Genomic DNA, 24917 nt, shown 5'->3' on the forward strand with positions numbered 1-24917 from the left:
CACCCCATCTGAGCTATGGAAGCCTCCCTGCTTCTGAGTCCTCACCCATGGAGGTGGGCAGCACCCTCTACACCATTACATCATTTCTACCGCAATGATAGATTCCGTATCAGCGGAGAACCTTATAGATAGGGAGCTGGTCTCTGAATGGGGGTTGCCCACCGTGCCACTGCCATCTCCGCTACACGTCACCTCACTGGACAATAAACCCCTTGGATCAGGCACCATTACGCACGTCACTCTCCCCATCACCATCACCATTCCCACACTACCGGAGCACCACGAGGAGCTGTCATTCCACATCTTCACGTCACCCCTTCACCGGATCATCTTGGGATTACCCTGGCTCAGACTACACAATCCCACCATCAATTGGAGCACCAAGAGGATCACAGCCTGGTCTACCTTATGCCGGAAGACCTGCCTGCCGGAGGTTTGTTGTTCCACGTCAGTGGAGAGTCCAGAGTCCGCCCTCCAGCCCAATATTCCACGTGAGTACGCAGATCTCTCCGATGTCTTCTCTTCATTAAAGGCTACGTGTCTCCCTCCTCACTGGCCCTGGGACTGTGCCATTGACCTGCTGGAGGGACAACACCCCCCGAAGAGTCGCATTTACCCCCTTTCCATGGTGGAAACTGAGGCCATGGAGATGTATGTGGCGGAGACCCTGAAACAGGGGTTCATCAGACGCTCTATCTCTCCTGCCTCCGCCAGCTTCTTCTTCGTGGCAAAAAAAGACGGAGGACTTAGACCATGCATTGACTACAGGTGGCTGAACGCAGTCACCACCAAGTACCGGTAACCCCTCTCTCTGGTTCCGTCGGCCATCGAGCAGCTACGAGGGGCCCGGTACTTTACCAAGTTGGACCTGAGGAGTGCCTACAACCTGATCCGAATCCGGGAAGGAGACGAGTGGAAGACAGCATTCAGCACTACCTCAGGCCACTATGAATACTGCGTCATGTCCTACGGCCTTGTCAACGCACCATCTGTGTTCCAGTCCTTCCGGGACATGCTGAGTAGACAGGTGGTGGTGTACATCAACAATATCCTGATCTACTCGGCTACGTTCGAGGAGCACATCAGGGACGTCTGAGCTGTCCTATTCCGCCTCCAAGAACACAGCCTGTTGGTGAAGGGGGAGTAATGCGAATTCCACCAACAGGCCATCTCCTTCCTGGGATACCGGATCAGTTCTCAGGGGGTGTTCATGGAAGGATGGAAGATGCCGTCAGGTCATGGCCAGTTCCCACCACCATCAAGGGCCTACAGAGCTTCCTGGGCTTTGCTAATTTCTACTGGCATTTAATCAGGTCCTTCAGCTCCATAGCCGCCCCGCTCACCTCTCTCCTTAAGGGTGGGCCTCAGAAGCTGGCCTGGAACCCTGAGGCTGACCCTGCCTTCAAGAGGCTGAAGGAGAGGTTCACCACAGTGCCCATCCTAAAACACCCAGTCCATCTTGTCCTTTCATCCTGGAGATGGACGCATCGGAGGAGGGCGTGGGTGCGGTCCTCTCCCAGCGGCACGGTAAGCCAGAGAAAATGTATCCATGTGCCTTTTTCTCTAAAAAGCTTACCCCCGCAGAGAGGAACTGTGGAGTTGGAGACAGGGAGCTGTTGGCGGTGGTCATCGCTCTGGAGGAATGGAGATACAGTGAGGGAAAAAAGTATTTGATCCCCTGCTGATTTTGTACGTTTGCCCATTGACAAAGACTTGATCAGTCTATAATTTTAATGGTAGGTTTATTTGAACAGTGAGAGACAGAATAACAACAACAAAATCCAGAAAAATGCATGTCCAAAATGTTATAAATTGATTTGCATTTTAATGAGGGAAATAAGTATTTGACCCCTCTGCAAAACATGACTTAGTACTTGGTGGCAAAACCCTTGTTGGCAATCACAGAAGTCAGACATTTCTTGTAGTTGGCCACCAGGTTTGCACACATCTCAGGAGGGATTTTGTCCCACTACTCTTTGCAGATCTTCTCCAAGTCATTAAGGTTTCAAGCCTGATGTTTGGCAACTCGAACCTTCATCGTCCCTTTGATGCGGTGAAGTTGTCCTATCCCCTTAGCAGAAAAACACCCCAAAAGCATAATGTTTCCACCTCCATGTTTGACGGTGGGGATGGTGTTCTTGGGGTCAATGGCAGCATTCCTCCTCCTCCAAACATGGCGAGTTGAGTTGATGCCAAAGAGCTCGGTTTTGGTCTCATCTGACCACAACACTTTCACCCAGTTCTCCTCTGAAAAATGCAGATGTTCATGTTCATCAGAAGGGCCTGTATATGTGCTTTCTTGAGCAGGGGGACCTTGCGGGCGCTGCAGGATTTCAGTCTTTCACGGCGTAGTGTGTTACCAATTGTTTTCTTGGTGACTCTGATCCCAGCTGCCTTCAGATCATTGACAAGATCCTCCTGTGTAGTTCTGGGCTGATCCTCACCGTTCTCATGATCATTGCAACTCCACGAGGTGAGATCTTGCATGGAGCCCCAGGCCGAGGGAGATTGACAGTTCTTTTGTGTTTCTTCCATTTGAAAATAATCGCACCAACTTTTGTCACCTTCTCACCAAGCTGCTTGGCGATGGTCTTGTAGCCCATTCCAGCCTTGTGTGGGGCGGCAGGTAGCTTAGTGGGTAAGAGCGTTGTGCCAGTAACCGAAAGGTTGCTGTTTCTAATCTCCGAGCCGACTAGGTGAAAAATATGTCGATGTGCCCTTGAGCAAGGCACTTAACCCTAATTGCTCCTGTAAGTTGCTCTGGATAAGAGCGTCTGCTAAATGACTAAAAAAAATAAAAATAAAATTGTGTAGGTCTACAATCTTGTCCCTGACATCTTTGGAGAGCTCTTTGGTCTTGGCCATGGTGGAGAGTTTGGAATCTGATTGATTGATTGCTTCTGTGGACAGGTGTATTTTATACAGGTAACAAGCTGAGATTTAAGAGTGTGCTCCTAATCTCAGCTCGTTACCTGTATAAAAGACACCTGGGAGCCAGAAATCTTTCTGATTGAGAGGGGGTCAAATACTTATTTCCCTCATTAAAATGCAAATCAATTGATACAATTTTTGACATGCGTTTTTCTGGATTATTTTGTTGTTATTTTGTCTCTCACTGTTCAAATAAACCTACCATTCAAATCATAGACTGATCATTTCTTTGTCATTGGGCAAACATACAAAATCAGCAGGGGATCAAATACATTTTTTCCCTCACTGTACTGGCTGGAGGGCGCATTCCATCCATTCTGGGTTCTTACTGACCAATGGAATTTGTAACACATACGGGCAGCGAAACGGATGAATTCTCGTCAAGCCAGGTGGGCCCAATTTCTCACTCGCTTCCAATTCATTCTGTCCTACCTCCCAGGATCCCAGAATGTGAAGGCCAACGCACTCTCCAGGATGCACCATACCGAGAAAGGAAGGATCTGGGTGGTCCTATCCTGCCCTCGTCTCTCATTGTTGCTCCTGTCGTTTGGGATGTGGACGAAGACATCCGCCTGGTGGCTCAGGAGGACCCAGTGCTGCCAACGCTCCTCCGTGGCACGTGTATGTACCCACCAGGGTCCGTGTCCGCCTGCTGATCTGGGCGCACACCACCCTTGCAGCAGGGCCCTCTGGTACTAAGCGCACACTGAATTCTCTAGCCCAAAGATACTGGTGGCCCACCTTAGCTTCTGATGTCTCCCGCTACGTCAACTCCTGTTCCGTATGTGCCCAAACGAAAACACCTCGGAATGCCCCGGCAGGCAAACTAGTTCCTCTCCCAGTTCCTCAGCGACCTTGGTCACACCTGTCCATAGACGTTTGTCACCGACCTTCCACATTCTGACGGCTTCACCACAGTCATGGTGGTCGTAGATTGGTTCTCCAAATCATGCCTTTCTTTGCCACTAACTGGTCTTCCTTCTGCTCTCCAGGTCGCTGAGGTCCTGTTCCAACAGGTCTTCCAGCATAATGGACTTCCGGAGGACATCATCTCGGACTGTGGCCCCCAATTCACCTCCCGAGTGTGGAAGGCTTTCCTGGAGAAGATCGGGGCCACGGCCAGCTTCACTTCCGGGTATAGGCCTCAGTCAAATGGGCAGGTGGAGAGCATGAACCAGGAGCTGGGGAGGTTTCTTCGTTGCCACTTTCAGGACCGGCAGGGTGAGTGGGCAAGGTTTCTTCCTTGGGCAGAATATGCCCAGAACTCCCTCGTTCACTCCTCCACGGGGCTCACTCCCTTCCAGTGTGTCCTGGGGTACCAGCCGGCCCTGGCCAGACCGATTCACCTACTGTCGACGAGTGGTTCCACAGGGCCAGACAGGTCTGGGAGGCTGCCCATGTCCATCTCCAGAGGGCCATTCGTCGGCAGAAGGACCAAGCCGACCGCCACCGCAGTGAGGCCCCTGTATTCCAGCCTGGGGATCGTGTCTGGCTGTCCACAAAAAACCTCCCTCTCCGCCTGCCCTGCAAGAAACTGAGCCCCCGGTTTGTGGGGCCGTTTATGGTCCTCCGGTGGATAAATGAGGTATCATACTGGCTGTTCCTTTCCCCTCACTACCGCGTCTCACCCACTTTTCATGTGTCTCTCCTCAGGCCGGTGGTTCCTGGTCCTCCACCCCTGGACAGTGACGGGAATCCAGCGTATGTGGTGAGGGACCTGCTGGACTCCAGGTTCCATGGGGGACGGCTCCATTACCTGCTGGACTGGGAGGGGTATGGTCCTGAGGAGAGGAGCTGGGTTCTGGCTGGGGACGTTCTGGACCCAAACTAATTCGGGACTTCCACCGTCACCGCCCTGACCGGCCCGCTCCTCGTCCTCGGGGTCGTCCTCCTGGCCGGGGGAGGGTACTGTCACGTCTCCTCCCGTTGCTCCCCTCCGGCGCTCTGATTCGTCGGCCTACTGAGCCACCGGTCTGAGCGCACCACCTCGGCAACACCGGAATGGAAACCCAACGCACCCTAATCACCTCCAGCGCACCTGCACCTCATCATCATCATGGGCTCCCGAGTGGCGCAGCGGTCTAAGGCACTGCATCTCTGTGCTTGAGGCGTCACTACAGACCCCCCGGTTCGATTCCAGGCTGTATCACAACCGGCCGTGATTGGGAGTCCCATAGGGCGGCGCACAATTGGCCCAGCGCTGTCCGGGTTTGGCCGGTGTAGGCCGTCATTGTAAATAAGAATTTGTTCTTAACTGACTTGCCTAGTTAAATAAAGGTAAAAAATTAAATAAAAACAAAAAATCTCATCACCACCCCAATTTAGTTCTGGATGATGTTGTGTGTGATTGTTAAGCTTCGTGTCATTTACTCTTTGTTATTTATCTTGCTCATTGTTAAGTAAACCTTGACCTTGTTAATTCCTGCGTCTGCGTAATTTCGTCAAACTTGTGAGCAAACTCATTAATTAGTTGCTCATTCAACATATTCACTGCTACTTCACCAGTCCCATTTTAAAAGTCTCCCTAACTAACGGTTTTACATTCCCTGAAACCAACCAGAAATGTTTACATGGCCACAATGTTTAAGTGGCGGCGCGACTATCCGGTGCGCTCAGGCAGCACTATACCCCTGCTCCTGCAACACCAAATATTGGTAAAATAATAGGCACGCTTCAATTAGCTCATTTGGTGCAGCAGGAGCAGGGGTGTAGTGCTGCCTGAGCGCACCGGATAGTCGCGCCGCCACTTCTCACAATTGTGCCTGTTTAGTAAAGTTAGATCAAAGATTAATCAATGTCTTGGAAGATCACATAATTATTAATTGGTATTATACATAAAATAACAAAATATAATGGTATAGTATAACATTACTGTTACACAAAAAACATCACCTAATTTCCATTTTACAATGGTTAGCTGAATAGTTAAAACACTAAAAAGATCATGTGCCAAAACTCAACAGCGTGCGCCACTAGGCAGAATGTGCTTGGATTGAAACTAAATACAGGAAGGCTATATAGTTTGTTAACACTGCTAAATTACTAAAATGTAAATGTAAAAACACCATCTGTTCAAATTTGCTCAAGAAACAGTAATTCAAGAAGATCTAAATCCATATTCCCATGAAACCCATTGACATCAAATGATAGGCATGCAGATGCAGTTTGGAAGTTTCACCGGTAAAATGTGAAGAATTATCATTTACGACTGACAGTGGCCTATTTTGAAATTACGTTTGCCTAACTTGGTGTTTGAGGGTATTAAAAATATAACCTTTTCGAGACAATATGTGTGGGCATAGACAGATGTTGCAACTGGAGGATTAACTTTATGCATATTCTAAATGATATTCAGGCTACATCTGTGGGCACAAACCACTGGTACAAATTTGGAGAAATTATGACACCCTTTAAATTTGTATTGCGCTCCAGTACCTGAAGTATTTAAAATGTGGTCACCCTAGCTACAGAGCATTTTATCATCACTCCTGCCTCGATGTAATTATTTGAAACAGGCAGCTTCTGCTCCTGTGTTCTCACTATCTTGTCAAACTAACAGCTCCCTCTCCCTGCTTATTTCAGATCAAGTCTAAAACGTAAGACCAGATGCATCATGAAAAAACAAAACCTTGCTTTCAGAGAGATTCTACCATCAGACGTCATTACAAAAGAGATGAAGGACTGTGAAGGGAAAAATAAAGTAACATACCGCAGGAAAAAATTGAGCATTTTCCAATTATAGTATCTGACATTATGTCACGATCATTGACAGATGAAGCGGACCAAGGCGCAGCGTGATAAGCGTATATTCTTTATTAGTGTACACAACACGATCCAAAACAATAAACGAAACGATACGTGAAGTCCTAGGTTACAACACAAACCTCTACGGAACAAGATCCCACAAATGACTAGTGAAAACAGGCTGCCTAAGTATGGTCCCCAATCAGAGACAACGAGCTACAGCTGCCTCTGATTGGGAACCACCCTGGCCAACATAGAAATAAACGATCTAGAACAAAAACCACAGAAAACGAAACGTAGAAAAATCCACACCCTGGCTCAACATTTAAGAGTCCCCAGAGCCAGGGCGTGACAGTACCCCAAAGGCGCGGACTGCGACCGCGCCACACAAACACAAGAGGGTAGGGCCGGGTGGGCATTCTGCCTCGGAGGAGGATCCGGCTCCGGGCGTGACCACCACTCTCTCTCTACCCCCCCGTTGCGCCCCTGGTCTGGTCTGGCCCCGCTGGCCGGAGCTGGACTGGACACCGGTGGAGCGGATTTCTCAGGCTCCGGAGTGGAGCAGGCACGGGCCGTGCCGGACTGGACACACGCACCACTGGCTTGGTGCGGGGAGCAGGAACGGGCCGGACCGGGCTGACGACGCGCAGCACTGGCTTGGTGCGGGGAGCAGGAATGGGCCGGACCGGGCTGGCGACGCGCACCACTGGCTTGGTGCGGGAGCAGGAACGGGCCGGACCGGGCTGACGAGCCAGCACCACTGGCTTGGTGCGGGGAGCAGGAACAAGCCGGACCGGGCTGGCGACGCGCACCACTGGCTTGGTGCGAGGGACAGGAACAGGCCGGACCGGGCTGGCGACGTGCACCACTGGCTTGGTGCGAGGGACAGGAACAGGCCGGACCGGGCTGGCGACGCGCACCACTGGCTTGGTGTGAGGGACAGGAACATGCCGGGCTGGACTGGGAACATGCACCACAGGCTTGGTGCGGGGAGCAGGAACGGGCCGGGCTGGACTGGGAACATGCACCATTGGCTTGGTGCGGGGAGCCGGAACGGGCCGGACCGGACTGTGGAGGCGGACTGGAGGTCTGGGGCGGAGAGCTGACACAACCCGTCCTGGCTGAATGCCTATCTCCACACAGTATGTGTGAGGCATCAGCACAGGACGTACAGGGCTGTGCACTCGTACTGGCGCTACAGCACGTGGCACTGGCGCAGGATATCCGGGACCGAGGAGGGGTACTGGAGGCCACGAGCGTTGAGCCGGCACTCTCCGTCCTGGCTGCATGCCCACCTTAGCACGACATGTGCGTGGTGCTAGCACAGGACGTACAGGACTGTGCCGGAACACTCGCGGCACAGTACGTGGCTCCGCATAACATGGAGCCTTCCCAGTCTCACGCTTCCTAGCCTGAGTACGGGGAGTTGGCTCTGCTCTAACTCTAGGCTCCGTAACCACCCTTTAGCCCCCAACATTTTTTATTGGGGCTGTCTCTCGGGCTTCCTCCTCGGCCGGTACCCTCTGCGTTGCCGCTGCTCCTCTCTGTAGCGCGCCTCCACAATCTCCTCCCAAGTCCAGGCTGTCTGTTCCTGGACACGCTGCTTGGTCCTCCTTTGGTGGGATCTTCTGTCACGATCGTTGACAGATGAAGCGGACCAAGGCGCAGCGTGATAAGCGTACATTCTTTATTAGTGTACACAACACGAACCAAAACAATAAACGAAACGATACGTGAAGTCCTAGGTTACAACACAAACCTCTACGGAACAATAATATGCCATTTAGCAGTCGCTTTTATCCAAAGCGACTTACAGTCATGCATACATTTTGTGTGTATGGGTGGTCCCGGGGATCGAACCCACTACCTTGGTGTTACAAGCCCTGTGCTCTTCCAGCTGAGCTAACAAGATCCCACAAATGACTAGTGAAAACAGGCTGCCTAAGTATGGTCCCCAATCAGAGACAACGAGCTACAGCTGCCTCTGATTGGGAACCACCCTGGCCAACATAGAAATAAACGATCTAGAACAAAAACCACAGAAAACTAAACATAGAAAAATCCACACCCTGGCTCAACATTTAAGAGTCCCCAGAGCCAGGGCGTGACACATTAAGCCAAGCGATACCAATCAATGACTATAACTCCTTCAGCTGCTTCTTCTTACTTCCTGCATGCTCCCACTCTTTTTTCCACAATCTGTTTTTACAGCCACTTGTGCCATTGCTCTGAGCAACACCTTACTGAGGGAGCGTCTGCAGATTCTTTCTCTGTCTGCTGGGCCTTGCAGACTCAGTCTGAAGCAGATTTGTCTCTTTGAACCAGCACAAACAAGGTTGACCTGGGCTTGCAGAAATGACAGTCAGTGTTTAAAATGAGGTCAGACAAGTTGACTTCAGAAGGAAGAATATATTATTATATTGCTAATATATTTTGTTGTCCTCACTATTATGATGACATATAAAGAGTAACCAGGAAGACCTGTTATGAGGATACACTACATAAAAGCTGCCAGAAAGTTAACACATTCAAGTCACCTGTGTCCATGGCTGTGTAGAGCGTTACATGTGAATAGAATCTGGGTCTTCTCGCTCCTATTAATCTACCAGAGTTCATGGGCAAATGCATTCTGCATCTGAAAATATAATGCTATAACCAAAAAAGACATCATAACATGATGTGCTACAATCTTCCATATCACATCAGTTATCTCATCTGGTAAAGCAAACCAGATCGAACTGCACTAATTCACATGCAGTCAGTACTTATCAGCAAAAGTACTGCATCAATAAGCAATTCTAGAGGGCCAATAGTTATCATCAGAGAGAAAGCTTCCAGCTTTAGTACATGAGAGGTGAAAGCCTAGCAGGCCCGGGATCAGAACCTTGGGGTCTCAAGATGGCTCTGGGATCCATTGGTCTCCTATATTTGCAAGTCTTTTGATCCACGTTGCAACCCTGATGTGATGTCCCTCATCTTCACTTCAAGACTTCTGAAACAGAAAACCCAGGACGGGTTTACCTTTACTGTACTTCAGCAGGAACAAAAGTTAGAAGAGGGTAGGCTACTAAAGGTACTGCTGTAAACTATGCCACCAAACACCATTAGAGCACAGATGAGATAATTTAATATTTTATTGGACCTGCACAGCCTACATTAAGGATGCAAAGATTTGATGACTGCAGGTCTAGCCCTAATGTCCCAAAGTTTACAGACCAAAATCCTTTTGAGGAGACAGAAGCTCAAAACTAATAATTTTTCATCCAACATGCTCTTGAAAAAGCAATCAAATGCATTGGTATTAGTTTAATTCAAACTGAAAGATAATTGTCTTATGCCACAGCCACTTTATTTTCTGTAAAGCCATATCAGTCAATATGCAAAAAGCCTTCTTGATTCACTGTTTCGCATTCAGGGAATAACGCTGACAAACTGAAATTAGTGATCACTTGGCAGTTAAATTACACTCAAGGAAATCTAGAATATAGCAGGCCATTATTAAGTCTTGCATGTAGTTAACTGATATGTGATGCCCCTATTGTGCAAACAATTGAGAGAGGAGTTTAAAGAACATTATGCCAAAGTTCAGCATCTTAAAGACTTTTATTTTTTATTTTTTAAGTGCCTTGCTCAAGGGCACATCGACAGATTTTTCACCTAGTTCTTCTTTCTGAATTTTAAAGACTTCCATTACAACCAGTCTGAACCTTCCACAGCAGAAGCACATGCTATATAGTATCACAGCCAATATGTGAATACCATCCAATAGGCCTATAAATTGGATGTGCAGTGAGCACAATTCTGTTATTTACTGATTTGTTTACTTATCTGCTTCCCTCATCAGCCAAATGGAATATGGAGCATAACACGTAAATTAATAATCATCATCATCATCATGATCGTGATAATGATACGCCAGTCTGATTCCATAGCTGGTAGCCTTTAACAGCTTAGCACAGAGTCCTGCTCTAGGGGAATACATTAACATTTAGCCTCGTCCCGCTGCGTAGTCCATTATTCCAAAGGTAATGTACAGAATGTAGGCATTTATCCCTTACTTAATGCCCATTCTAGAATGCCCTTCTAGCCAATCAGAAACAAGTATTCAACAATGCTGTGGGATACATTTTGATAAAGGTCAGGAGTCTATTTGAACAAATAAACAGATCACTAGAGTCTGTGATTACATAATAGGGATACATACATGGGTATCACAGAAAGCATTCGAAAAAGTGTTGCTTTACAAGACATTTATCAAAAGCTATCAAAATCTATATCAAAGTTATATCAAAAGTGACTTGTTAAAAAGTTAGTTTGAGGTACATTTTTCATACTATTTCACAACCATTTTTTATTAATGTTATGGCCTGGGTATAGGCTATACCATTCCATTATTTTATCAATCTAACAGTGTCACGACTTCCTCCGAAAGCTGCCTCCTCTCCTTGTTCGGGTAGGCTTTGGCACTCGTCATCACTGGCCTTCTAGCCACTGCCGCTCCTCATCTCATCATTCCATTTGTTTTGTCTTGTTTTTACACACACCTGGTACATATCCCCTCATAAGTACCTGTATAAGTATTCCCTCTGCCCCCCATGTCTCTGTGTGTGATTTACGCAAAGCTGCGTACAGCTGTATCTGCCGAATAAACCATGTATTCTGTGATTTACCCTCCTGCGCCTGACTCCGGCCAAATCACCAACTACAGAATCACACACCCAACAGCATGGAGTCAGCAGGAGTGGGGAATATGCCTGGACTCGTTGAGCGGGTCCGGGAGCATTCCAACATGCTAGCTAGCTTGGGTGAAGCGATGGATCGGGTTCTCCAGGTTGTCCAGCACCTGGAGAGGAGAGGACCCGACCCTGCGGAATCAGCTGAGCGACCGGATCCAGCCACCCACAACCCAGCGCCCAGAGGTATTCACCTGTCTCGACCGAAGGAATACGAAGGGACAGCGGCCCGCAGCCAGGGTTTCCTCCGGAGTGAAGGAGGAGACGCATTGGACAACTACGGGGTGTTCGCTCGCCTCTTCCGGGCAGTCTTCGATCACCCCCCCCAAAGGAAGAGAGGCGGGCGAGCTGCTGGTCCATCTGAGGCAGGGGACGAGGACCGCGCAGGACTTTGCCCTGGAGTTTAGAACTCTAGCGGCTGGGTCCGGGTGGAATGGGCGGGCCCTCATCGACCGCTTCCAGTGCAGCCTGCGAGAGGACGTCCGAAGGGAGCTAGCCTGCCGGGATACCACGTTAACCTTCAACCAACTGGTGGACATGGCCATCCGGTTGGACAACCTGCTGGCTTCGAGAGGACGTCCTGGAAGGGGCCTGCCCGTTTCACCCCCCTTCAACCCGGATCACGTTCCGATGGAGCTGGGTGGTGCAGCGATCCGGGATAACGGAGGACGACATATCCAGTGTCACTCTTGTAGCAAGAGAGGACATGCTGCTGCACACTGTCGTCTGAGTTCTTCTGGGTCTGGAGGTGGCAGGCAGGGCACTCTCGTGTCACCCCAGGTAGTGCAAACCCACACTCGTTCAGTGCCCTCTGCTGCACACTTCACCATCCACGTCAACTTCCCTGATTACAAGGTAGTTCCCCAGTGTAAGGCGCTGGTCGATTCAGGCGCAGCTGGGAACTTTATGGACAGGTCGTTAGCTAATAGTCTATGTATTACATTGGTTCCCCTCTCCATTCTATTGCCCATCAAAGCACTTGACAGTCGACCATTAGGGTCAGGTTTTGTTAGGGAGGTTACAGCACCAGTCAACATGATTATGCAGGAGACCAATTGGGAGCAAATCACCTTTTATATTATTGAGTCCCCTGATTTCTCTGTTGTGTTGGGCCTTCCCTGGCTAGCACTACAAGACCCCACCTTGTCATGGCCGCAGAGGGTTCTCACGGGGTGGTCGCAAGAGTGTGAGGGTAGGTGTCTAGCTATTTCCGTTGGTGCAACCACAGTGGAAAGTCCAGACACTACCTCCACCGTGCGCATTCCCCCCAAATACCTCGACTTGGCGCACGTGTTTTCCAAAACTCAGGTGACCAAATTACCACCCCATCGGGCGGGGGATTGCGCGATAAACCTCCGGTTAGACGCTGTGCCTCCCAGGAGTCATGTATATCCCCTGTCGCAGGCTGAAACGGAGGCTATGGAGAAATACGGCTCCGAGTCCCTGCGCCAGGGGTTCATACGTCCCTCCACTTCGCCTGCCTCCTTGAGTTTCGTGAAGAAGAAAGACGGAGGTCTGCGCCCTTGCATTGATTACCCTGCACTTAATCAAACTACCATTCACTATAGTTACCCTCTACACCTCATCTCCTCTGTTATTGAATCAATGCATGGGGCGCGCTTCTTCACGAAATTAGATCACAGGAGTATGTACAATCTGGTGCATCTTCGGGAAGGGGACGAGTGGAAGACAGCCTTTAGCACAACCACGAGATGTTTCAGGACATGATTGGTCACGGCGTGGTGGTCTACATTGATGACATCGTATTCCGCTACGTGCGCCGAGCATGTGTCCCTGGTTCGCAGAGTGCTGGGACGACTTGTGGAACATCACCTATGTGCCAAGGCAGAAAAGTGTCTGTTATTCCAACAGTCCGTCTCCTTCCTCGGATACCACATCACCACCTCAGGTGTGGAGATGGAGGAAAACAGCATTTCAGCGCTTCATTGGCTTTGCCAATTAATATCTGAGGTTTATCCATGGCTTTGGCAAGGTCGCAGCTCCTATCGCCTCTCTGTTGAAGGGTGGGCCGTCCCGGCTCCGCTGGTCTGCTGAGGCTGACAGGGCTTTCAGTAACCTGAGGGCTCTGTTAATAATACTAATAATAATATTATTATTCTGTTCACCTCAGCCCCGGTACTGGCCCATCCCGAACCCTCATTGCCGTTCGTAGTGGAGATGGACGCGTCCAAGTTAGGGGTAGGCGCTGTCCCATCCCAACGCTCGGGCATGCCACCCAAGCTCCGTCCCGGTGCCCTCTTCTCTAAGAAGCTCACTGTCCCGACTTCCTCCGAAGCTGTCTCCTCTCCTTGTTCGGGCAGGCTTCGGCGCTTCGCCTTCTAGCCACTGCTGCTCCTCATCTCATCATTCCATTTGTTTTGTCTTGTTTTTACACACACCTGGTTCACATCTCCTCATAAGTATCTGTATAAGTATTCCCTCCGCCCCCCATGTCTTTTTTTGTGATTGTTTTCATGCGGAGGTGACGATAGCTCGGTGGAGCTTTATGTATTGTATCGCCGGGATATTCACCCGTGTGCTTTGTTTTCGCCAGTGCGCCGTTATACCGCACAGTAGAGTTTTTTGCATTGCTGCGTACCGCTGTATTTGCCGAATAAACCATTTATTCTGTGATTTACCCTCCTGCGCCTGACTCCGTCCATATCACCCGCTACAAACAGCTTCTTCATCCACACAAAATAGATAGGCCAACTTTCCCTGGAGTCAGGACTTCAGATTGATAACATTATATTAGGGAATTCCTGCCATAACTCAGGGGTATGGAAAAGCTATTATGATTGTTGTCTGACCAACTACTGTTAGAAAAATGATCTAATTTGTAAAGGAATAAAAGATTAGACATGGTCCCTTTGAGGGGGTGCTGAGAGGAAACCCGACTGTAGTTACTTTAAAACCATTTTTCTTATTTTCCGTTAGTAAAACACATTAGAAATGTTAAATGGTCTGTGTTTTGGATGTAGCCTACATAATGTCGTTTTTTATATACTGTATTCTCTAGGCTACATAAGGCTATTTAAAGCCAAATTTGTGTCACTCACATCAAGTGTCGGATGTATGGCTCGTTCACGTGCTAGTCAGAAATAGGAAATGTTCAACTTGCTAACTGGTTGAACTTGGCACCTGTATAACTACAAACAGTTAGCAAGTAGGACATTTCAGAGTTTCCTAGTTCCAACTAGCACATGAACGCGGCAGTAGGTTATCTATAACCAGTTTTAATCTCCCCTCTTCTCACTCTCCCTCTCCGCAGCTCTCTCTCTCTCTCTCTCCCCTACCTACCTACCTACCTACCTACCTACCTACCTACAGAAAATACCTCATATTTGTACTACAAAATGTATGAAAAAAAATTGAATATCGTTTCTAATCTCCATTGGTCTCAACATTACATCGGATCAGTAGTTTGTTTACCAGATTGTTATTCTCAAAATGGGATGTATGTGTCTCAATAACTCAATCACACAAGGGCTGCAAGAGACAGAACAGATGGACGGTGGTTAAATTAATGTATTTTTTGTATTCATTTAACTCACTTGCATAATTTCAATAACATTCCATAGAGGGATGAGGAATTTGTGTTAGTAGGCTGAGGCTCGGTGTGTCAATCTGATTGTACAGGGAGCGGTGCGAGGAGGAGAGGGAGAGAAGCGCTCGAGCACATGGAGTTAGACTTCTGACGTTTTCCATGGGTTTGAAAGGGCACACTATTTCTTGCCATTATAGTTTGGATGAAACACTTGCATGTAGTGGGCTTCGTGTTGGGAACCTCTTGGACTTCAATCCCAGTTTAAAACTCTTTGATGTAACTTATCAATTAACCATGGACGCTTCGATTTACCAAATCATCTTTGGGGAGTTTGGAGACCCAAACTGTAGTGTGATAGATGCCTTTCAAGACACTTTCTATGAAAACGCATCGTTCTCTTTGATGGATTTTGACGGTACGATTTGGGGTGATTTTGACATGTCATTAATGGTTAATAACGCTCTTTCTTGACATCTTGGACAAATAATACTCATTATTTAAACGTATTTTTATTTATTTAAAGGTTTGTATTGCAATGCCACGACGGATGAGATTGGAACATGTTGGCCAAGGAGCAACACCGGGCGGATGGTGGAGAGACCCTGTCCCGAGTACATCAATGGGGTGAAGTACAACACAACAAGTAAGAGATTTAACCATTTAATTCTGTAAAAGTTTTTTTTCCACAGTGTATCTTTATCATGTCAAAATTGGATACAATTTTGGGATTTGTCGCTATCCATGCGTAATTGTGTGGCAATACTTTTCTGCTGATAATGTTGTAGATCATAAATGAAGCGGAAACTGTAAACTGTGCAATTGAAACCAATCTACTAATACTAGCTACAGTAATAATATAATATTTAGTTTGCGCGTGGGTTGCTGGAATAGAGTCTGAAGACTCAATCGCCATTTTTGCAAATGCGAATACATTTATTAATGCAGTGTTTTCTCCAATTGCTCTACCAAGATGTGATGATACAGTAACACATTTTTTAACAGGAAACACTGTAATTAAATTAACAGTCATATACTAATTTAGTAATACACCCAGTATAAATATGATCCAGTGTGATTTCATCCAATTGTTGTTATTTTTACATTGAAAACTGTTTGTAAGCAATGTGTCCAGTTACGTCTGCAAGAGCCATCCTGTTATGACACATGATCATCAATGTCAAAATAAGCCACACAATTTTTCCTCTCTATTTTTGCTCTCTGTCCTGCCCTGTACTTTTGCTGGACTAAATTTTCATCACCATAGCTAACCTGCCAACATTCATTAATTAATATTTCATTCATTTCTCCAGATGGATTATTACACATGGGCGAGCAGCAACACCCTGATTGATAATGTAGAGAAACATCTGTGTCACTCGATGCGTCATTGTTCGCATCTAGTAGAGTCGTTATTGATGAGAGTCTCTAATTCAATAATAGTGGCAGGTGTCATAATGAAAATAATAGATCACAGATGATGGTGGAGCTGTCAACTCCAGAGATGGGGATAGAGATAGACATATTGCTTGTTTATGAAATCTGACAGGGCGATTTGAACTAATGAATGCAAAAAAACTACATATTTGTATTGTCCAGTGCCCGATTTCCCAAAAGCATCTTAAGGCTAAGTTCATCATTAGAACCTTCGTAGGAGCATCGTTAAATCTCCAAGCTGTTTCCCAAAACCATCATTATTAACGTTGCACTTGAAAACGCTCGTAATCTATCACCTGTCTCAGACCACTCATAAAGCAGCTCAGTGCGGTGTCAGATGCTATTTTGCCCACCCGTGTCACTTCATACACAGAATATTTCCGCTAAACATGGTTTACTGCATTGTTGGAAAAGAGCTGACAAGAAATGCATTTCACTGTACTGTGACAATAAAACTTAAAACTTTACACTTATCACTCACTCGGTGACCGCCGATAACTTCAGATCAAAGTTGACTACAAATACAAAGTTCCCAATAGGCCTATTTCAGTCATATTGAAATACATTTCATGTTCAATCAATTGAGTTCTGTTTTGCTACTTGTAGGCTACTGTCTGTATTTTTTCTCAATATGTAGCCTAACATGTGTGCAATGATGTGCCAAATCTGTGATTTAGTGCATTTTTATTGGGTAAGCATTTAGAATAAGCCGCCTCAATAGTTGCAGCTGCAGTTGGTAATATAACTCTTTACCATCTGGCAGTCTGACGAAGGAAACTGGGTTTGGCGATTGCCAGGAGAACGCTACCTGCCCGAATGCATTGTGCGAACTGTAAGGTTTGGTGGAGGAGGAATAATGGTTTGAGGCTGTTTTTCATTGTTCGGGCTAGGCCCCTTAGTTCCAGTGAAGGGAAATCTTAACTCTACAGCATACAATTACATTCTAGACGATTCTGTGCTTTCAACTTTGTGGCAACAGTTTGGGGAAAGCCCTTTCCTGTTTCAGAATGACAATGCCCCTGTGCACAAAGCGAGATTTATATAGAAATGGTTTGTCGAGATCGGTGTGGAAGAACTTGACTGGCCTGCACAGAGCCCTGACCTCAACCCCATTGAACACCTTTGAGATGAATTTGAACGCTGACTGCGAGCCAGGCCTAATCGCCCAATATCAGTGCCCGATCTCACTAATGCTCTTGTGGCTGAATGGAAGCAAGTCCCCGTGTCAATGTTCCAACATCTAGTGGAAAGCCTTCCCAGAAGAGTGGCGGCTGTTACAGCAGCAAAGGCGGGACCAACTCCATATTAATGCCCATGATTTTGGAATGAGATGTTCGACAAGCAGGTTCCACATACTTTTTGTCATGTAGTGTAAATAGCCTACAGTATAGGCTACATAGGCCTATATCATTCAATAATATTGAAATCAATTTGATGTTCATTCAATTGAGTTCAAATTTTGCTTTTGTAGGCTAATGTCTCATTTTTCCTCAATATACACCGAACAAAAATATACATGCAACATGTAAAGTGTTGGTCCCAAGTTTCATGAGCTGAAATATAAGATCCCCGAAATTTTCCATAAGCACAAAAGCTTATTTATCTCAAATTTTGTGCACAAATGTGTTTACATCCCTGTTAGTTTGCATTTCTCTTTTGCCAAGATAATCCATCCACCCGACAGGTGTGGCATATCAAGAAGCTGATTAAACAGCAGGATTATTACACAGGTGCACCTTGTGCTGGGGACAATAAAAGGCCACTCTAAAATGTGCAGTTTTGACACACAACACAATGGCACGGATGTCTCAAGTTTTGAGGGAGCGTGCAATTGGCATGCTGACTGCAGGAATGTCCACCAGAGCAATCACTAGATAATTTAATGTTAATTTCTCTACCAACATCGTTTTAGCGAAATAGGCAATATATCCAACCGGCCTCACATCTGCAGACCATGTGTAACCACTCCAGCCCAAGAACTCCACATCTGGCTTCTTCACTTGTGGGATCGTCTCAGACCAGCCACCCAGACAGCTGATAAAACTGTGGCTTTGCACAACCGAATAATTTCTGCACAAACTGTCAAAAATCATCTCAGCGTGTATGGCGTCGTGTGGGCGAGCAGTTTTCTGATGTCAATGTTGTGAACAGAGTGTCCCATGGTGGTGGGGTTATGGTATGGGCAGGCATAAGCTACGGACAATGAACACAATTGCATTGATGGCAATTTGAATGCACAGAGATACCATGACGAGATCCTGAGGCCCATTGTCGTGCCATTCATCCGCCGCCATCACCTCATGTTTCCGCATGATAATACGTGGCCCCATGTCGAAAGGATCTGTACACATTTCCTGGAAGCTGGAAATGTTCCAGTTCTTCCATGGCCTGCAAACTCACCAGACATGTCACCCATTGAGCATGTTTTGGATGCTCTGGATCGACGTGTACGACAGCGTGTTCCAGTTCCCGCCAATATCCAGCAACTTTGCACAGCCATTGAATAGGAGTGGGACAACATTCCACAGGCCACAATCAACAACCTGATCAACTTTACGTGAAGGAGATGTGTCGCGCTACATGAGGCAAATGGTGCTCACACCAGATACTGACTGGTTTTCTGATCCACGCCCCTACCTTTTTTTTGATGGTATCTGCGACCAACAGATGCGTATTTTCAGTCATGTCAACTCTATAGATTAGGGCATAATGAAATTATTGAAATGTATTGATTTCCTTATAAGAACTGTAACTGAGTAAAATCTTTGAAATTGTTGCATGTTACATTTATATATTCGTTCAGTGTAGTTCATGATGTGTAACAACGTGCGCAATGATGTGCCAAATCTTGATTTAGTGCATTATTATAGGGTAAACATTAGAATAACCAGCCTCAATATTTGCAGCCAGAGGTGATTATATCATTTTAGGAGCTGATCCGTCGTCAGTATTGTGGAATAATTCTAATGTTAAGGTAAGATTTGAATGGAGAGCAGCGCTGTCTTTCTGTCGATCCTATCAGTATCGACACATGCCTCAATGACGCATTTAGCAAACGTTCTCTCTACGTGCTTGTTTGGGAAACACTCTTAAAAAGTTGGCTCGTAAATAACGATGCATCTGGTATGATCATCGTAATGTTAAATCCAACTGGGAAACAAGGCCCAGAACATTTCAATAATCAACAGATAATCAGACATTTTGCTCGTCATTGAGATATAACCAGTAATCCCCAAATGTCTAGCTATGAGGAATATGTGTGTGAAATCCAAGGGGTCAGGATAATAGATGTTTCTTCCACACTGCTTCAGGGCATATAAAACATTTTTTAAATGAAAAGCTGCACACTCTGCAAAATATAAAAATACAAAACAATATTGAGAGTGTCACGTACGTTAAGGAACGGGACGGACCAAGGTGCAGCGTGAACGGCGAACATGTTTATTAACTAATAAACACACTAAACAGTAACCAAAACAACAAACTTAACCTTGACGGTCCAAAGGCTAACACACAAGCCTAAACATGAACATAACAAAATCCCACAACGCAGGCAGGAAAACTGGCTGCCTAAGTATGATCCCCAATCAGAGACAACGAGCGACAGCTGCCTCTGATTGGGAACCACACCCGGCCAAACATAGAAATACAAAACCTAGAATATATTCACACCCTGACCAAATTAGCTAGAGTTCTATAGGCCAGGCATGACAGTACCCCCCCTACCAAAGGTGCGGACTCCGGCCGCACAAACCTGACGGAATAGGGGAGGGTCTGGGTGGGCTTCCAGCCTCGGTGGCGGCTCCGGAGTGGAGCCGCTGACCGGAGCTGGATCAGGCACCGGTGGAGCGGACTGCTCTGGCTCCGGCGTGGAGCCGCTGACCGGAGCTGGATCAGGTACCGGTGGAGCGGACTGCTCTGGCTCCGGAGTGGAGCCGCTGACCGGAGCTGGATCAGGTACCGGTGGAGCGGACTGCTCTGGCTCCGGAGTGGAGCCGCTGACCGCACCGGTGGAACGGGCATGGGCCGTGCCGGACTGGCGACGCGCACCACTGGCTTGGTGCGAGAAGCAGGAACATGCCGGGCCGGACTGGCGACGCGCACCACTGGCTTGGTGCGAGGAGCAGGAACAGGCCGGGCCGGACTGGCGACGCCCACCACCGGCTTGGTGCGAGGAGCAGGAAGAGTCCGGGCCGGACTGGCGACGCGCACCACCGGCTTGGTGCGAGGAGCAGGAACAGGCCAGGCCGGACTGGGAACACGCACCACTGGCTTGGTGCGAGGAGCAGGAACAGGCCGGGCCGGACTGGCGACGCCCACCACCGGCTTGGTGCGAGGAGCAGGAAGAGTCCGGGCCGGACTGGCGACGCGCACCACCGGCTTGGTGCGAGGAGCAGGAACAGGCCGGGCCGGACTGGGAACACGCACCACCGGCTTGGTGCGGGGAGCAGGAACAGGCCGGGCCGGACTGGGAACACGCACCACTGGCTTGGTGCGAGGAGCAGGTGCGGGGCGTACCGGTCTGGGAACACGCACCACCGGCTTGGTGCGGGGAGCAGGAACAGGCCAGGCCGGACTGGGAACACGCACCACTGGCTTGGTGCGGGGAGCAGGTACGGGGCGTACCGGACTGGGAACCGGCGCTGGAGGTCTATGACTGTCTCCGTCCTTTACACTCCGCGCCCCGTCCTCCAGTGAGGACTCCTCCTTGAGCCCCCACGAGTGCAGTGGTCGGGGCTCCTCTCTGTCGCTCCCCGACCACCCTTTTAGCCCCCCCCTAAAAAAAAATATTGGGGCTGTCTCTCCACCCTGATCCCTTTCAGGGCTTCCATCTTTCTTGCCAAATCCTCTCTTATCTCCTCCCAGGTCCATCCTCTCTGCTCCTCCTGGGCACGCTGCTTGGTCCATTGGTGGTGGGATTTTCTGTCACGTACGTTAAGGAACGGGACGGACCAAGGTGCAGCGTGAACGGCGAACATGTTTATTAACTAATAAACACACGAAACAGTAACCAAAACAACAAACTTAACCGTGACGGTCCAAAGGCTAACACACAAGCCTAAACATGAACATAACAAAATCCCACAACGCAGGCAGGAAAACTGGCTGCCTAAGTATGATCCCCAATCAGAGACAATGAGCGACAGCTGCCTCTGATTGGGAACCACACCCGGCCAAACATAGAAATACAAAACCTAGAATATATTCACACCCTGACCAAACTAGCTAGAGTTCTATAGGCCAGGGCGTGACAGAGAGTTCATGTGTTCATGTCTGTTAGGCAGTTAAAAGCTTTTGGGTATGGAGAGTAGCTGTGTGTGTGGTTTCTTCGTCTCAATACTTTACCTTTTCCCATTTAACCCCTAAAATGCTATTGTAACAAAGTTGCTAAATAATGCTTTTAATATAAAATAAAATAAAAAGCCAGGCATCACAGCCTTTAAAGACAAGAAACTCAAAGACAAGAAATTCAGTATGCTCAAATAATCTTTGCAATAAGTGTGTAATATTACAGAGTCCCATTCTTTTACCATCTTGAGAGTCCTAGCGATACAGATATTGAAAGCTCAGAGACTGTAGGGAACCAAATCAGTTTGTGTGGATTAATGTATTTCATAGATTCATGTTAAACATGCTAGAGAGGTCATTGAAAATATCGGGAGGGTTACTTTACTCACCGCAAATGGCGATCAGTGTTTACCCACCTATACAACAATACTTCTAATATGTTTGTCCAAAGACACAACATTGAACATTAATACCACTATCCACAGCCACTACCAGTACCTACAGGTAACAGCCAAAATAAAGGAAACACCAACATAAAGTGTCTTAATAGGGCGTTGGGCCACCACGAGGCATCAGAACAGCTTCAATGCACCTTGGCATTGATTCTACAAGTGTCTGGAACTCTATTGGAGGGATGCAGCCCTATTCGGTGTTTTGTTGATGGTGGTGAAAATGTATGCACTCACTAACTGTAAGTCGCTCTGGATAAGAGCGTCTGCTAAATGACTAAAATGTAAATGGTGGAAAACACTGGCTCCAGAATCTCCCATAAGTGTTCAATTGGGTTGAGATTCTGCTGACTGAGACGACACACACACACACACACACACACACACACACACACACACACACACACACACACTTTAACCCCCTATGCTCCTTTGAGACCCCTATTTTCTTCTAGCAATGGTAGCCAAAATAGTGGGCAACTGGGCATTTTTATACATGACCTTCAGCATGATGGAATGTTTGAATTGCTTAATTAGCACCTGCTTTCAATATACTTTGTATCTCTCATTAACTCAAGTGTTTCCTTTATTTTGGCAGTTACATGTATCTTTAATCCATGACAGAGACTTGCATTATATTTATTTTGATATGCCTTGCCTAAAGACACAACTTTAAAAACCAATTAGGATCTGTACATTTCTACTTTAAAAATAACTTTTATGACTGCTAATTTATGTGTCAGTATTTCTGTTAGACACGTCATGCAGACCAATAACAACTTCGACAACTTCTTATATAACTGTACCTGGCTTTAAATAGGTCAAGATTAAGCAAAAATTGTCTTGATGTAAACTATACATATTCTGTCACTGTAGACTCTCCATACACAAATCTGGCATATGAAAGTCATAATGATTTCTATTTACTGAGAGATTGTCTCCTTGAGATTACAGTACTTTGAACAATATCAGACATGCAGTTACTGTAGGTCTGCATATTAGAATAACGGTTCAAATTCAGGTCACTGAATTGTTACTGGGAGGATTGAATCAAATCAAATGTATTTGTCACATGCTTCCTAAACAACAGGTGTAGACTAACAGTGAAATGCTTACTTGAAGATACTGTATGCCTGGCCTCACATAATCTTTTGCAGTTCTAAAGATACCACTGTGACTGTCAAGTCTTGAGTTTGACCTTGTTGCACTCAAATAAACAGTTTAGTGGGCCCCATGCCTGGGTTACGTCTGTTGGTTTTGGCAACAATTTAATACAAATCAGATGTTTCCCTCGGTACTAGACCCTCTCAGGTAGGGTGCCGTACAGTAAATTGCTTATTTCCTTTACTTTCAAAATGTATAAATATTAATGTCAGCTCTTTAAGAGGTTTATACATTTTAAAAAGTCCTCTATCCCTTCTTTTGTGTGAGTATTCATCCAATTCCATGGTTTATTTAAAACATGCTTCACCAGGCTGTTTGGAAGGAGTTGTTGAGTGTGCTCAAAGGTCCTTCATTGTCTGTCCCTTGCGTGTCACAACCGTGCCATTCAGTAGCTGGCCAGCCTCTAGGGCACTGGATGTTCCCAACACCTCTAGAGAGACAAATATATTAACTCTTTGGTGTCACAGTCGTGTGACCTCCCTCAGGAGCCTAATTTAATTTCAGGCCACTCCTTTGTTGCCTCATGTGCTTTGTCAAATTCAGTGAAATCAAAATAGTTTTCCATGCATTACATTTGAATTAATGTGAATTGATGTAAACCTACATTGGACCACTCTACCTCTTAGGTACCAACAAGGCATGTCTCACTTGGGTGGCTGTTTAATCTTTTGCCACTTGAGCAAATTAGTTAATATAATTTGACACTTAGTGTGACTGTACTCCAAAAGAACACTACTCTCCTCTCTCCCTTCAGTTGTCAGTGAGTAAATCTGTGTCGAGGTGTGTTGTAACGCTTCACTGGCTGCACTGGCTGCACAATCTGCCTTAAGGGACTGGCTGTCTAATCACCACCAGTCTCCCTGTGCTGACCACTGAACTCTGAATTCTGAATACTGCCAGATTCACTGTACTTTAACAATAAACACTGAATACTAAACACTGCCACAATCTCCATGTACATTGACACTGCCAGCACCCTGTACTTTCACACTGAACACTGACTTAGTGAGTGCTGACAATCCACCATATAGTATAACTGCATACGCTCATGAGGTTGACCAAATCCTCCTTGAGCACTCCGCAAACACGGAGATCTGCCAAATAATAGTATTACTCCTGGAGGAAGGAGCTGTCATATTCTAAATATAACCACGCCACTTGGTATCGAGGCTTTGTTTAATTGTTAATTTTCTGGGTGGAAATACAGAAGCTATTCACAGAAGGTTGCTTTTAACGCTTTTTTCCCCAATAATGGATAAAGAGATGGTAGTCTGAAATGAAACTCTTATTAGCTTATTGGAAGTCTTATGATTCAGCAAAGCTCTTTCCATAACGTGCTTCATGAAATAGCCTGATTGGTAAAAAGTAGTCTACCCAATGATTTTCTGCGATAGATTTTTTTTAAATTCCCAAATGTAATGGAGAAATCCTATTGTGTTGCAAACAGAAATGAATGCATCATTTATTAATGTCATTATACCAGATTCTGGACATAGCAAGAGCAATTTGAATGACAAATATGTTATGTGGTGATTGGGCAAAAACCAAAACATGTTTTTTGGGAACATGAGTTTGGGAAACCCTGTGCTATATTATATACAGTATACCTCACATGCAACCCATGAT

General features: G+C 46.7%; 1 protein-coding gene across 2 annotated transcripts in view; it reads left to right on the forward strand.

The window, feature by feature from the left end:
- The window catches only part of LOC121581055 (corticotropin-releasing factor receptor 2), a 126936-nt gene that overhangs the window by 21513 nt on the left and 80506 nt on the right, over positions 1 to 24917 (forward strand). For both annotated transcript variants that reach the window (XM_041896415.1, XM_041896416.1), the window contains exon 3: positions 15479 to 15598. In XM_041896415.1, coding sequence (XP_041752349.1) covers positions 15479 to 15598 — 120 coding nt within the window. The remainder of the gene's footprint in view (positions 1 to 15478; positions 15599 to 24917) is intronic.

Source organism: Coregonus clupeaformis, chromosome 14 (genome assembly GCF_020615455.1).
Source record: "Coregonus clupeaformis isolate EN_2021a chromosome 14, ASM2061545v1, whole genome shotgun sequence".
NCBI lineage: Eukaryota > Metazoa > Chordata > Actinopteri > Salmoniformes > Salmonidae > Coregonus > Coregonus clupeaformis.